The sequence below is a fragment of the Petromyzon marinus genome, unplaced genomic scaffold (genome assembly GCF_048934315.1).
Source record: "Petromyzon marinus isolate PM22_M1 ecotype Great Lakes invasive population unplaced genomic scaffold, UKy_Petmar_22M1.pri1.0 PM_G_Scaffold_24, whole genome shotgun sequence".
Lineage (NCBI taxonomy): Eukaryota > Metazoa > Chordata > Hyperoartia > Petromyzontiformes > Petromyzontidae > Petromyzon > Petromyzon marinus.
Window position 1 is genome coordinate 1,631,576 of NW_027422806.1, and position 15,932 is coordinate 1,647,507.

The 15,932-nt window shown below is 49.4% G+C and overlaps 1 protein-coding gene across 1 annotated transcript; it reads left to right on the top strand.

Moving 5' to 3' along the window:
• Positions 1-1,311: 1,311 nt before the first annotated feature.
• On the top strand, positions 1,312-12,696 carry LOC142913314 (gap junction gamma-1 protein-like). The gene is made up of 4 exons (XM_076060847.1): positions 1,312-1,394; positions 6,792-7,123; positions 8,532-8,996; positions 12,516-12,696. The coding sequence occupies exons 2-4, from the start codon at positions 6,822-6,824 to the stop codon at positions 12,694-12,696; spliced, it is 948 nt and encodes a 315-aa protein (XP_075916962.1). The 5' UTR covers positions 1,312-1,394; positions 6,792-6,821.
• Positions 12,697-15,932: the final 3,236 nt, after the last annotated feature.

Below are 15,932 nucleotides of genomic sequence, written 5' to 3' on the forward strand. Positions count from 1 at the left end.
CTGCCCTGTAGCGTTCTTCAGGAAACTCCTCCACAGAGGCCAAGCTTGGCACCGCTGGTCGGCAAGTCCACTCAGCTGCAAATACTCCTGTGCCACATCAGTCCATCCCTTCTCATAGTTTCATAGTTTCATTTATTTGGTATAGCCCTGTGAGCCATTCGGCTCTTGAATCGGGTGCAACGCAAACAAACAAAAAAAACATGAACAAGAAAACATCTTAAAATGACTTTGTGCATGTGCAAACAGAAAATCCAGGAAAAAAACATCAAAATATTTCTGAAATAGCACCGTACACCAACGCTGTGTGCAAAAATCCCATTGGGATGCAAGTCAAACAACAACAAGAAAACTAAGATTAAGGCCATCAGTCTAACTCCGTACTACAATAAACAAAAACATGGCCAAACCAAAAAACTTTTAGAAATCACCAAAATAAAGCCATAAATGCAATGTAACAGTGATCATAGGAACTGTGACTGAATTTTTAACAATAAACTACATAAATAACATGTAACACCAAACCCTAGAGCGACAGCTGGCTGCATGAGTCACTCCACAAACAACAGGAGCATCAGTCGGAGTATAACATTTTTCAATGCACCTTTAAGATCAGCACACTAAATCACAAAACAGATAATACTTTGCAGCGGTCATCCGGAGCGAAACATTTTATTTTATTTTAGGCCACTGAATAGCGGTGACAAGCTAGGGGTGTACAACTCCTCTAGAGCAGTTTTGAGTGAAGATCTCATAGGTAGCGATTCAAGTTGCAGTTTATTGGCAATAGCATTCCAGACCCTGGGGGCATCAATAGCAAAGGCCCTTCCTCCGGGTTTGTGTACGGGCAATAGGGGAATGTGAAGCCGGTAGATGAGCAAAGACCCGAGATCAAAATTTGTTCAAATGTGTTCTTTGAAACAGAGAGGAGATCCAGCAGCAGGTAGTCTGCGGGTTGTTTGGTTCTCCAGCTCATGGTGCCAACCCCTCGCCCACAACAGGGGGGAGGGAGGGGAATGAGAAGGGAGGAGCCGGAAGTGAGGGGGGGCGGGGTCTGAAGTGAGGGGCGAGGGGGGGGTGGAGGTCAGGGAGGTGACGGGGGAAGAGGAGGGCCGGAAGCGAGGGGGAGGGTTGGAAGGGCGGAAGCGAGGGGGGAGGGGCATAAGTGAGGGGAGGGGCCGGGGGGAGGGTCAAAAGTGAGGACGAAGGAGGGGCCGGATGTGGAGGGGGGCCGGATGTTGGGGATGGGTGGATGTGGAGGGGGCGAAGTGAGGGGGAGGGGCTGGAAGTGAGGGGGAGGGGCTGGAAGGTGACGTCCTAGCCAGGTGCTGCCCCTGTCTCTCATCTCTCTGCGTCATCTCCCAGCTGCTCGTGACGTCTCCTGCGCTCCAACAGAGGTCTGACTCCACCACTCCACCACCCTCCTCCTCCTTCCCTCTCTCTCTGCGCTGTCTCCCACGCAACCGCTGCCGTCTTTGTCTCCCCTTGCTACTGTGGCCACGGCCCCGAGATCTGTGTGTGTGTCTGTGTGTGTGTGTCTGTGTGTGTGTCTGTGTGTGTGTGTCTGTGTGTGTGTGTCTGTGTGGAGTTGGAGACGCTGCTGCTGAGACTGGAGCGTGCCACTAAGAGGTGGGGCCTTACCATCAGCCCCACCAAAACTAAGCACCTGCCTGGGTATTTTGTACCATCGGACACTCCACCCCCACAACTCCCAATCGGTGATGGGGCAGTTGTGGAGAGAGTGGAGAGTTTCCCATACCTGGGCAGTGTGCTTATGACTGGCTCCAGTTTAACAGCAGAGGTCTCACTCCGAATCAGTCGAGCGGCAATATCTTTTCATCGGTTGCGTAACGCTGTGTGGAAGCTACCTGGTCTGTCGCTCCACAATAAGCTTCAGGTCTTCTCGGCCACGGTCATTCCTTCCCTTCTCTACGCTTGCGAAACGTGGACCCCCCTAATGGAACATCTTCGCCGGTTAGAAACATTTAGGCTGACCTGCCTACGATCCATCCTGGGTTTAACCAGACTGGATTGTGTGAGGAGCTCACAAATCCTTGAAAGATCTGGGCAGGGTTCCATCGGTGAGCTCCTCCGGCAGGCAAGGCTGCGATGGCTGGGTCATGTAGCCCACATGCCCAGCCACCGCATGCCGAAACAGCTTTTGTTTGGCCGGATTGAGGGGGCTAAGCGGGCGCGGCACGGGCTAGAGAAGAGATGGAGTGATGTGGTACAGGAGGACGTGGAGCTGAGTGGACTTGCCGATGACTGGTACCAGCGGTGTCAAGATCGGCCTCTGTGGAGGAGGCTCGTGAAGGATGCTACTGGGCAGTTGGAGGCAGTCGCCCTCCAACAACAACGGAGGGCGGAGGAGCGACGCTCAGAACAATGAGCGGAGCGCCGGGTGGCTAAAGCACAGCAGGTTGTCACAGTAGGGGGCACAGGTGGTGCATCAGCCAGTCATCTCAGTCAGTCGACCCGTGGCACCTGGGTCTGCCCCGTGACCTCCTGCCAGCGGGCGTTTGACACTTCACGTGGCCTCAGGGTGCACATAGCCTGGCACAAGCGTCGTGGTGACGTCACCGCCACTTAGTGGCGAATGGCGGTTGTTGTTGTTGTGTCTGTGTGTGTGTCTGTGTGTTTGCGTCTGTGTGTGTGCTTGTGTCAGTGTGTGTGTCTGTGTGTGTCTGTGTGTGTGTGTGTCTGTGTGTGTGTATGTGTGTGTGTGTCTGTGTGTGTATGTTTGTGTCAGTGTGTGTGTCTGTGTGTGTGTCTGTGTGTGTGTGTGTCTGTGTGTGTATATGTGTCTGTGTGTGTGTCTGTGTGTGTGTCTGTGTGTGTGTCTGTGTGTGTGTGTGTCTTTGTGTGTGTCTGTGTGTGTGTGTCTGTGTGTGTGTCTGTGTTTGTCAGTGTGTGTGTCTGTGTGTGTGTATGTGTGTCTGTGTGTGTGTGTGTCTGTGTGTGTGTCTGTGTGTGTCTGTGTGTGTGTCCGGTGGACCGGTTCTGGCTCCTGCCACCATGAGGGGTGGACAGTCCTCTACTCGGGGCAGCAGACTGCCAAACAACAGGGTGTGGCTCTTCTTTTGAACAAAAGAATGAAGGGGGCGTGGGAGCGTGGCGGTGAGGTGTGGGAAGCTGTAAGCCCAAGGCTACTTTGGGCTCGCCTTCCCATCAACCGGAGGCGAGGAATGGTGGTCGTGGTTACTTATGCCCCCACCGAAGATGAACATCCGTGGAGGGATGCAGGCAAAGCCGATGAGTCAGATGCCTTCTATGACCTCCTGTCACAGGTGCTGGCTAAATTGGCCTCTCGGGATAGAGTCATCATGTTGGGTGACTTCAATGCCCGAGTTGGTCATGATACTGGCACCTGGTCTGGAGTGATTGGAGGGGATGGGCCAGATCAGCTCAATAACAACGGTAGGAGGCTGCTAGATTTTTGTGCAGCCCATGGGCTTGTAATTACCAACATGTTGTTCCGGCATCGGCGCATCCACACAACATCATGGATGCATGCCGAGTCCAAGCAAGAACATCTGCTGGACTACATAGTGACGGACCAGCGGATGCGAGCCCATGTCCTTGACACCAGGACCTACCGTGGAGCTGATCTGCCCTCTGACCATCGACTTGTCATCTGTAAGATGCGCCTGCCATTCTTCCACTCCGGTGGTGGGTGTACACCCAGGACCCCATTCCAACCTAAAGTTTTCTGGTCTCAGTTATCTGATGAAAGTTGCAAGCGAGAATTTCATCATCGCTTGCGGCTGGGATTGGCATCGTCCCCGACTCCTCCTGATGTCGAGGGTAAATGGGCGAGGTTTAGGACTGTGACTCATGCAGCTGCAATGGCTGCTTTGGGTACGCGGTCCAGACCTCCCCAGAGACCCTGGCTGACAGAGGAGGTGTTCAGGATGGTTGAGAAAAAGCGACAGGCCCACTGTCATCGGCTACAGAATCCCACGTCAGAGAATGAGGACGCTTACCGCAGCCTTCGCTCGGAGGTTTGGAGAGCCGTGAGGCGCTGCAAGGATGGGTGGTGGTCGCGGGTTGCTGAGGAGATGGAGTCTGCCTCAGTGGCCCGTGATCACAAATCTCTATTTAACTCCATCAAAAAAGTAACCTGCAGCGCCACACCTATTACCATCATTAGGGGAAAAAACGGTGATCCAATCTCCGACCCCCAGGAACAGGTTTGCAGATTTGCTGAGCATTTCTGTGAGGTCCTGGGGGAGGGAAAATCCCTCAGCCAGGAAAACATAGTGGCACAAAGTGAGGATGACCCTGCTGAGGCTGCGGTGCCTCAAATATTGGAAGAAGTCACCCCCTGTGAGTGGCTGGCTGAGGTGCCATCTGCTGAGGAAGTACTGAAGGCGATCCGGAGTCTGAGACCAGGAAAGGCAGTGGGCAGAGATGATCTCCCAAGAGAAATGCTGAGGGAGGGTGGCGTTTGTGCACAGACTGCCCTATATGACATCATAACAACAGTCTGGACCACTGGACGGGTTCCGCAGGATTCGAAGGATGCCCTGGTGGTCCCCCTTTTTAAGAAGGGGGACCGCACAGACTCTGACAACTACAGGGGCATCTCACTCCTCAGTGTGCCGGGAAAGGTCCTGGCAAGGATTATTCAGCATCGCCTTGCCAGGCACGCTGAGGAGAGGCTTGCGGAGCCCCAATGCGGTTTTAGGAAAGGGCGGTCCTGCACAGATGCCATATTTTCTGTCCGTCTGCTACAGCAGAGGTGTAGGGAATTCCAACAAGACCTACATCTCTGCTTTATTGACCTGGTCAAGGCCTATGATACCATCAGTAGGCCTGGGCTCTGGGTCGTTCTTCGTGCTTTTGGAGTACCTGACCATCTGCTCACGATCATTAAGGACCTTCATGATGGTGAGCGGGCCCGGGTAAAACTACGTGGCCGGGAGCCAGAGCCATTCCCTGTACACCTTGGGGTGCGACAGGGATGTCCTCTGGCTCCCACATTATTTAACATCTATTTTGACCACGTAGTTCGTGAAGCCTTCAATAGCTGTACCGGGGGAATCTCCATATGGTACAGATATAATGGGAGGCTCATCGATGCCCGGGTGCGGTCAAGGGATGGCTCCCTATTGCTCAACCACGTTATGTATGCTGATGATTTGGTAATAGCTGCTCAGTCAGAGGAGGAGTTGGAGACGCTGCTGCTGAGACTGGAGCGTGCCACTAAGAGGTGGGGCCTTACCATCAGCCCCACCAAAACTAAGCACCTGCCTGGGTATTTTGTACCATCGGACACTCCACCCCCACAACTCCCAATTGGTGATGGAGCAGTTGTGGAGAGAGTGGAGAGTTTCCCATACCTGGGCAGTGTGCTTATGACTGGCTCCAGTTTAACAGCAGAGGTCTCACTCTGAATCAGTCGAGCGGCAATTTCTTTTCATCGGTTGCGTAACGCTGTGTGGAAGCTACCTGGTCTGTCGCTCCGCACTAAGCTTCAGGTCTTCTCGGCCACGGTCATTCCCTCCCTTCTCTACGCTTGCGAAACGTGGACCCCTCTAATGGAACATCTTCGCCGGTTAGAAACATTTAGGCTGGCCTGCCTACGATCCATCCTGGGTTTAACCAGACTGGATTGTGTGAGGAGCTCACAAATCCTTGAAAGATCTGGGCAAGGTCCCATCGGTGAGCTCCTCCGGCGGGCAAGGCTGCGATGGCTGGGTCATGTAGCCCGCATGCCCAGCCACCGCATGCCAAAACAGCTTTTGTTCGGCCGGATTGAGGGGGCTAAGCGGGCGCGGCATGGGCTAGAGAAGAGATGGAGTGATGTGGTACAGGAGGACGTGGAGCTGAGTGAACTTGTCGATGACTGGTACCAGCGGTGTCAAGATTGGCCTCTGTGGAGGAGGCTCGTGAAGGATGCTACTGGGCAGCTGGAGGTAGTCGCCCTCCAACAACAACGGAGGGCGGAGGAGCAACGCTCAGAACAACGAGCGGAGCGCCGGGTGGCTAAAGCACAGCAGGTTGGCACAGTAGGGGGCACAGGTGGTGCATCAGCCAGTCATCTCAGTCATCAGTCGACCCGTGGCACCTGGGTCTGCCCCATGACCTCCTGCCAGCGGGCGTTCGACACTTCACGTGGCCTCAGGGTGCACATAGCCTGGCACAAGCGTCGTGCTGACATCACCGCCACTTAGTGGCGAATGGCGGTTGTTGTTGTATGTGCGAGCGGGCGCCTAAACAGCTCGAGAAGAGATGGAGTAATGTGGAGCTGAGTGGACTTGCCGATGGCCGCTACCAGCGCTGTAGATGTAGATGCCACTGGTTCTTCACGTTCTGTAGATGTAGATGCTACTGGTTCTTCACGTTCTGCAGATGTAGATGCCACTGGTTCTTCACGTTCTGCAGATGTAGATGCCATTGGTTCTTCACGTTCAGTAGATGTAGATGCCACTGGTTCTTCACGTTCTGCAGATGGAGATGCCACTGGTTCTCCACGTTCTGCAGATGTAGATGCCACTGGTTCTTCACGTTATGTAAACGTAGATACCGCTGGTTCTTCACGTTCTGCAGATGTAGATGCTGCTGGTTCTTCACGTTCTACAGATGTAGTTGCCACTGGTTCTTCACGTTCTGTCGATGTAGATGCCACCACTGCCATTTATTGTGCATTGAGGTTGAACTTACGACTCTCATTCCAAACGGGCAACTGGACAAACGGGATAGGTTTTTTTTATTATCTCTAAAAGTCTTTAAGTTGAAGGTTTGTAAGTAGAGTAGTGCCAGTACAAACTCGGGTGAACGTTTCCCCGCAGCGGCATCGCTGCATCTGACTGGCGGCCACGATGAGCTGGGGCTACCTCACGCAGCTGCTGGAGGAGGTTCATCGGCACTCCACCTTCCTGAGCAAGCTGTGGATCACCACCTTCCTCATCTTTCGCATCGTTCTCACGACGGTCGCCGGCGAGTCCATCTACTACGACGAGCAGGGCAGCTTCTCGTGCAACACGGAGCAGCCCGGCTGCGAGAACGTCTGCTACGACAGCTTCGCCCCGCTCTCCCAAGTCCGCTTCTGGGTGTTCCAGATCATCGCGGTCGCCACGCCCACCATCCTGTACCTCGGCTTCGCCGTGCATCGCATCACCAGGTACGGAGGTCCCCGGAGGGAGTTTTCACAGCGCAGTTGGAAATGTTTTAATTTGTTTTTTAATTAGGCTGCGCCGTCGATTTGGTCACGAGTTTGAACGGTGAAAGGGCCGGCAAGGTTTCCCCTTGACTTAGGAACGGAGTTCCGTTCCCGAGCCCCCTGTCAGTACGTCCGAACGGCTAGTTCAGTTCAGGAGGGCGAATGTGCGCTGTGTTTAAACACGCATATGGTCAGCGTCGTAAAATATATTCTGCGGTTCAACAGCAAAAAGGGAAGCATTGTTAAACTCTTCAACAATAAGAAATATAATACATTTGCATGCGATATTATAATTGCATAGTGTATCTATATGTATAAAAGGGAAATTTGTGAATGTGTTCAAAATGTTTAGCGTACTTCCTGACATTTAACAAACTTGAGATTTGCCATGTGGGTACTTTCCATACTGTGCACCATGCAAACATTATAAAAATAGACTTGTTTTTTTTTGGGGGGGGGGGTGGGGGGGGAATGATGATGAAGTGTGGCGAGAATCGATATCTGGTGAGCTTTTGTGGTATCAATTAAACGGGAATAGGCCGATTCTAAAGAAATCTACAAACTTCAATTCCTTTGCGCGATCTAAAGAATCGAATCTTGGCGCACGAGCGTATGTTTTTTTTCCACTGCGCTAATTTTTATGAATGAGGTAATGATCATCGTTTTTTTTTCATTTGTATATGTTATGTTTTTAAGTTTTGAGAAGTTTTTCAATATATTTTCCCCCGGGCAACGCCGGGTGCTTCCCGCTAGTAGCAAATAAAGCGTAAAATAAAGGAAGGTAAATATTTTCACTTACCTCGAGTCCCGATGCTGGCTTGCTTGTAGCGCACAGACATCTACACCAACAACCGCCGTTTGCCACTAAGCGGTGGTGACGTCACCACGGTGCTTGTGCCAGGCTACGTGCACGGTAAGGCCACGCACACACAGACACACGCGGACGCGCACGGGGCCACACACGCACAAAGACAAAAATCCCCCATGTAGCCTTCACAGGCTGTCTGGATAAGCGCTGCTCGTGAGCGGCGCCTCAAAGCACACGAGGGGGGTCTATGGCCAAAGCCACGCCGGGCTGCATTTTTCTCCCCAGTTGGCAAAGTTTTTACAAATCGCATCAGCTACTCATTCGAGGCTGAGTCGACCTAGGGTAGGCCCAGGACCGATTCAGATCATTGCCACCGGCACGGACACTTTAAGTGGTCTCTCAGAGGCGACGATCAGAAGTGAAAGTGGAATCCCGGACAGCCTCGTAGCTGTCGCTGTTCGTCGTAATGTTGCGTTTCATAGCGAGCGCATATTTCCATTTGCTCGCGACGTTTCACACCGAGGGGTGAAACTTAAACGCCGCCGCTCTCTGTCGTGGTAGGATCGAGTACAAGCGAGACGAACAAACCAAGCGAGCCAAGCGAGCCGGCGGCCCCGACCGCGTGGTTGAATGCACGGAGAAAGAGGAGGAGAAGGTGGAGGAGGTGGAGGGTGAAGAAGATGGCAAGGGGAAGCAGCACAACGAGCGGTGGAGGATCAAGACGGACGGCCTGATGGTGGCCTACACCCTCCAGCTGCTGGCCCGCACGCTGGCCGAGGTTGGCTTCCTGGTGGGGCAGTACCTGATGTATGGCTCGGAGGTGGCCCCGCGCTTCAAGTGCGTCCGTGACCCCTGCCCGAATAGCGTCGACTGCTTTGTGTCGCGCCCCACAGAGAAGACCGTCTTCCTTCTGGTCATGTACGCAGTCGCCGGTCTCAGCCTCCTGCTCGAACTGTCCGAGATTGCCTACCTGGGGCTGGGCACCATCCACGACTCACTGAGCGGGAGGCACCGGCTACGGAGCAGGTGGGGGGCCTCGCTGGCGCGGTTGGCCACGGTCGGGGGGGGGGAGGTGCGGAAGAAGTTCGGCGCGCGTGCGACCGACTGTGTCGGAGGTTGTCGGCTTCGGTGTTGGATCGCGAGAAACTAAAGCGTCGTCTCGTCAAAGCCGTCAACTTGTAGTAGCGGCGTTGCGTCACGTAAACGAAACGTGCCGGGTCGCTACCGGCTCGACACTCGCCGGCTGCGTGTCAGAGAGTGACCCCCAACTACGCCGACGATTCGAGTTTCCGTGATGTTTCGCCGATGATGACAACAGCAAAAGCATCATGGGACCTCCCTTGCCAATAACAAAATATAAGAATTTGTTTTACCCTTTTCTAGCAGTAAAACAGCTGTGTGAACGTGATAACACCAAACGTAAACCTCTTGCAAGGAATCATCTCACTGCATTGGCCACACACACGGTACTTGTAATGAACATGCAAACAGAAACACGCTCTGGTAGTCTATGATGATGATGCATTGTCTTTGAAACTGATTGTTCCACACCAGAGACAGCTTTCTTTAGAGCCTCGTGTGTCTCACCCCGAGCTGTCAATGTCTTCATAGTGGCATTGTCCTCTCATCTAACACTGTTTGAGACTAGGCTCTAAACAAAGCTTTCGTATATTTTTGGTTCTTTCGGTAAAGTCACGTGGAAGGGAAATAATATCGGTTCCGTCAGCTTCCCAACCGCTATATATATAGATGATGTGTGTAGTTTATGGTGTAGTGTATAGTGTAGTGTATGTGTTGATAGCTATGTATATAGATGTTGTGTGTAGTTTATAGTGTAGTGTATAGTGTAGTGTATGTGTTGATAGCTATATATATAGATGTTGTGTATAGTTTATAGTGTAGTGTATGTGTTGATAGCTATGTATATAGATGTTGTGTATAGTTTATAGTGTAGTGTATAGTGTATGTGTTGATAGCTATGTATATAGATGTGTGTAGTTTATAGTGTAGTGTATAATGTAGTGTATGTGTTTATAGCTATGTATATAGATGTGTATAGTTTATAGTGTAGTGTATAGTGTAGTGTATGTGTTGATAGCTATGTATATAGATGTGTGTAGTGTATAGTGTAGTGTATAATGTAGTGTATGTGTTGATAGCTATGTATATATATGTTGTGTGTAGTTTATAGTGTAGTGTATAGTGTAGTGTATGTGTTGATAGCTATGTATATAGATGTGTACTGTTTATAGTGTAGTGTATAGTGTAGTGTATGTGTTGATAGCTACGTATATAGATGTTGTGTGTAGTGTATAGTGTAGTGTATAATGTAGTGTATGTGTTGATAGCTATGTATATATATGTTGTGTGTAGTTTATAGTGTAGTGTATAGTGCAGTGTATGTGTTGATAGCTATGTATATAGATGTTGTGTGTGTAGTGTATAGTGTAGTGTATGTGTTGATAGCTATGTATATAGATGTTGTGTGTGTAGTGTATAGTGTAGTGTATAGTGTAGTGTATGTGTAGTGTTTTAAGGACGAGCAGACTTCTTTAGGAGGCACACTTTGTTTATTGTATTATTTCCTTATACAACGCTTAACACACACAGAGGGATATTCGGTCCCCTCACCCGATACCCTAGGGAGGTACAGCCTCCGGACCTGGCAGGACTCACACGCCTACCGCTAACCTCCTTAATACCTAAGGAGGTACAACCTCCGGACTTGGCGGGACTCACACGTCTACCGCTAACCTCCTTAATACCTAAGGAGGTACAACCTCCGGACTTGGCGGGACTCACACGTCTACCGCTATCCTAGTCCTCCGGCTAGGACCTAGGGGAGGCTATCTGACCCACCGCTGGCCCGGTGGGTCCTGACCACTGGGTATGCCGAGCCTTAGCCCTTAGAAGGGCTGAAAGGCTGGTCCAGGGTCCTAGCTAGGCTTCAGCCCAGTCTTCTATCTTCGTGCAGGGAGAGAACTCCCCGAGGTCCGTTGGGTCACCCGTCTTATACCCCTTCGTGGCCAGGTAGAACCAATCATACATTCCCACGTGGAACCGTCTGATTGGTTCGCACCAAACCCTGGCCACGATCCGTTTCACCTCGACTGACCCCAACCGTTGTACCCAGGGGTAATGCTGCACTGCCCTGCGTGTAGTTAACACCTCTACATATGTGTTGATAGCTATGTATATAGATGTTGTGTGTGTAGTGTATAGTGTAGTGTATAGTGTAGTGTATGTGTTGATAGCTATGTATATAGATGTGTGTAGTTTATAGTGTAGTGTATAGTGTAGTGTATGTGTTGATAGCTATGTATATAGATGTTTTGTGTGTAGTTTATAGTGTAGTGTATAGTGTAGTGTATGTGTTGATAGCTATATATATATGTTGTGTGTAGTGTATAGTGTAGTGTAGTGTGTAGTGTGTGTGTTGATAGCTATGTATATAGATGTTTTGTGTGTAGTTTATAGTGTAGTGTATGTGTTGATAGCTATGTATATAGATGTTTTGTGTGTAGTTTATAGTGTAGTGTATAGTGTAGTGTATGTGTTGATAGCTATATATATATATAGATGTTGTGTGTAGTCTATAGTGTAGTGTATAGTGTAGTGTATGTGTTGATAGCTATGTATATAGATGTTTTGTGTGTAGTTTATAGTGTAGTGTATAGTGTAGTGTATGTGTTGATAGCTATATATGTAGATGTTGTGTGTAGTGTATAGTGTAGTGTATAGTGTAGTGTATGTGTTGATAGCTATGTATATAGATGTTTTGTATGTAGTTTATAGTGTAGTGTATAGTATAGTGTATGTGTTGATAGCTATGTATATAGATGTTGTGTGTGTGTGTGAAGTAGGTCAGCGGTGGGCAAACACGCGGCCGACACGACGGTGGAGGCATCCAGGATGAAGGCAGTGGCCCATGCCAGTCGCCACGATGGTCACGGAGCGCTGCTAGCTCCCCCGGGCTACCATTCGGTTGTGGGGGCCTCCTCTGACGGGAACCGCACTGGGTGACTTTCGCGAGCGCTCGCAACGTTCATACAATACGGCGTTAACTATTATTCATAATCAAGGTTTTTGGGTTTAGATTGCACTATCTGCTGCACTATCTACTGCACTATACACTGCACTATACACTACACTATACACTGCACTATACACTACTATACACTAGACTATACACTACACTATACACTGCACTATACACTACACTATACACTGCACTATACACTATATACACTAAACTATACACTACACTATCCACTGCACTATACACTACACTATACACTACACTACTATACACTATACACTGCTATACACTACACTATACACTACACTACTATACACTATACACTACACTACTATACACTACACTATACTATACACTACTATACACTACACTATCCACTGCACTATACACTACACTATACACTGCACTATACATGCAATATAACCCAAAAAACCCCTCTATGATGGAGAGTGCGTCTCTATATTTGTTAATGAAAATACTCTTCTTGAAATTTGACTCGTTTCTAGGGTGGCAGATGCTGTCGAGCCGGAATCGACGGCGGGTCCCAGAGCGATGTCACCGTCGGAATTGTGGCAGCTAAGTGACGAGGTGCAGAAACTTCAGACCGAGCTGGGGGTGACGTCGAGGCCCCACCAGGAGCCCCCCGAGCAGGACGCTGGCGACGCCTCCCGCAAGTCTTGGGTTTAGCGTGCTAGTATTACTCTCGGGCGTCGTTATCGCTCAATCGCTTTTTGCCATCGCACGTTTCATTTATTCGGCCCCTCCAACGCGCCGCCGCCGTTTTGATCGTCTCGACTTTGGAGGTTTTCTTGACATTCTTCCGTCGAGATTCAATCGGAGGCGACTGTCTGCGCTTTTACGATTCGAGCGGCAGAGCGCGGGCACCCCGCTAACCCGCTCGCGACGGTACGGGGGGCACGCCGGCACCCAGCCTCGTGGCTCGGGGGATTCGGCGCTGGGTTTGTAACCCAGAGCGTTGAGAGTTCAAATCTCCTTAGAACGCGTTTTGTGTGGCATTGTGCTTTCGCATTCGGCCAACGTATAAATGCACGAGTCGGGGGGGGGGGGAATGTTTGCGTGAGTGTTTAATCAATATGGAGGTGTGTTTTGATTAAAGCAACCCAAATATTTTTGTTACTTTAGCTTACTTCTTAATTTGCGTGAGTTTCTGTTTTCGTTGTTTTGTTAAACTTCCTCGTTAATCGGTGGATAAGAGGGCCTGAGTTTAGCGGGCACGTCGTTATTATACCGTAACAGCCTGCTCCGATTTATATTTTGTCAAACCAAAAGGCGTTTAAGATGCTGGCTATGCGGTTTGTGAACAGCTGTGGCCAAATCTGAACGGCAGGTGACACAGTGTTGTATGTATTGTTTTTATGAAAAATATTCAATAAAATTGGGAATGTAAATTATTATTGTGTATTTCATGTTAATTGATGCTAATTGAGTAAGTTTAATGTGATCAATCGCACACACCCACTAAACACACGCACACCCCCACTAAACACAGACACGTAGGTAAAATAAAATAAATGAAAACTAAATTAAATCACGACGTTTTGGAGGCAACACAAGCTTCCGTTTTCAGATGGAAACCGTCAGCAATATTGCTTTGATACCAGGCTACAGTCTACATTAGTGGTTTATTATTTTATGATAGACAACAACAACCGCCATTGGTCACTAAGTGGTGGTGACGTCACCACGACGCTTGTGCCAGGCTATGTGCACCTTGAGGCCAAGTGAAGTGTCGAACGCCCGCTGGCATGTCACGGGGCAGACCCAGGTGCCACTGGTCGACTGACTGAGATGACGTGAGATGACTGGCTGATGCACCACCTGTGCCCCCTACTGTGCCAACTTGCTGTGCTTTAGACAGACACACAGACAGACAGGACAGGCGGACAGACACAGACAAGAGGAACACAGAGACAGAGAAAGAAAGACAGAGAGACACAGGCAGAGAGAGACACAGAGGCAAACAGAGATACAGACGTACAGAGAGATGTTGAATCGAACACACTTAACTCGCTCCATTGAAAGAGATTCCTCGATCTTTGCCCATCCCCGAAAGTCTTCTAGTTTCTATTTATTTCATTGTGTGTGGTGTGTACATGTAAGCAATGTGGGATATCGATGTACACGGATATGAACAAGATCAGCAGACAAGACGTCTTTCATACTCTTTGGTTCTTTCAGTAAAGTCACGTAGGTAGAAAAAATAAAATAATAAAAAAAGAAATCACGATGTTTCGATCACAACACGAGCAGTCATCCTCAGGCGAAACATCCAGACATTGTCGCGGCAGAAGTCACGTGAGTTACAGAACGTGACAAAGGTGCTCCCCCCCCGTGGCTCGCCCCGCTCAGCTGAGCATTGTTTTAATGCGGTGGGCTCACGTGAAATGTATTCTGTAAAAGGAAGGTACTTTGAAAACCCACTGGCTTTACTCTTTTACAGTGAGGGAAAAAAGTATTTCATCCCCTGCTCATTTTGTACGTTTGCCCACTGGCAAAGAAATAATCAGTATATAATTTTAATGGTAGGTTTATTTGAACACTGAGACAGAATAACAACAAAATCCGGAAAAAGGCATGTCAAAAATGTTATAATTTGATTTGCATTTTAATGAGGGAAATAAGTATTTGACCCCTCTGCAAAACATGACTTAGTACTTGGTGGCAAAACCGTTGTTGGCAATTACAGAGGTCAGACGTTTATTGTAGTTGGCCACCAGGTTTGCACACATCTCAGGAGGGATTTTGTCCCAATCCTCTTTGCAGATCTCCAAGTCCTTAAGGTTTCGAGGCTGACGTTTGGCAACTCAATCTTCAGCTCCCTCCACAGATTTTCTATGGGATGAAGGTCTGGAGACTGGCTAGGCCACTCCAGAACCTTAATTTGCTTCTTCTTGAGCCACTCCTTTGTTGCCTTGGCCGTGTGTTTTGGGTCATTGTCATGCTGGAATACCCATCCACGACCCATTTTAAATGCCCTGGCTGAGGGAAGGAGGCTCTCACCCAAGATTTGACGGTACATGGCCCCGTCCATCGTCCCTTTGATGTGGTGAAGTTGTCCTGTCCCCTTAGCAGAAAAACACCCCCAAAGCATAATGTTTCCACCTCCATGTTTGACGGTGGGGATGGTGTTCTTCTTGGGGTCATAGCATTCCTCCTCCTCCAAACACGGCGAGTTGAGTTGATGCCAAAGAGCTCCATTTTGGTCTCATCTGACCACAACACTTTCACCCAGTTGTCCTCTGAATCATTCAGATGTTCATTGGCAAACTTCAGACGGGCATGTATATGTGCTTTCTTGAGCAGGGGGACCTTGCGGGCGCTGCAGGTTTTCAGTCCTTCACGGCATAGTGTGTTACCAATTGTTTTCTTGGTGAATATGGTCCCAGCTGCTTTGAGATCATTGACAAGATCCTCCTGTGTAGTTCTGGGCTGATTCCTCAGCGTTCTAATGATCATTGCAACTCCACGAGGTGAGATCTTGCATGGAGCCCCAGGCCGAGGGAGATTGACAGTTCTTTTGTGTTTCTTCCATTTGCGAATAATCACACCAACTGCTGTCACCTTCTCACCAAGCTGCTTGGCAATGGTCTTGTAGCCCATTCCAGCCTTGTGTAGGTCTACAATCTTGTCCCTGACATCTTTGGAGAGCTCTTTGGTCTTGGCTATGGTGGAGAGTTTGGAATCTGATTGATTGATAACTTCTGTGGACAGATGTCTTTTATGTCTACAGGTAACAAGTTGAGATTAGGAGCACCCTCTTTAAGAGTGTGCTCCTAATCTCAGCTCGTTACCTGTATAAAAGACACCTGGGAGCCAGAAATCTTTCTGATTGAGGGGGTCAAATACTTATTTCCCTCATTAAAATGCAAATCAATTTATAACATTTTTGACATGCGTTTTTC

Bases quoted from the DNA above. Each gene is read 5' to 3' on its own strand.
- LOC142913314 (XM_076060847.1), top strand. From the start codon at position 6,822: ATGAGCTGGGGCTACCTCACGCAGCTGCTGGAGGAGGTTCATCGGCAC. The intron at 7,124-8,531 runs GTACGGAGGTCC...CTGTCGTGGTAG, and splicing joins GCCGTGCATCGCATCACCAG to GATCGAGTACAAGCGAGACG. The intron at 8,997-12,515 runs GTGGGGGGCCTC...ACTCGTTTCTAG, and splicing joins AGGCACCGGCTACGGAGCAG to GGTGGCAGATGCTGTCGAGC.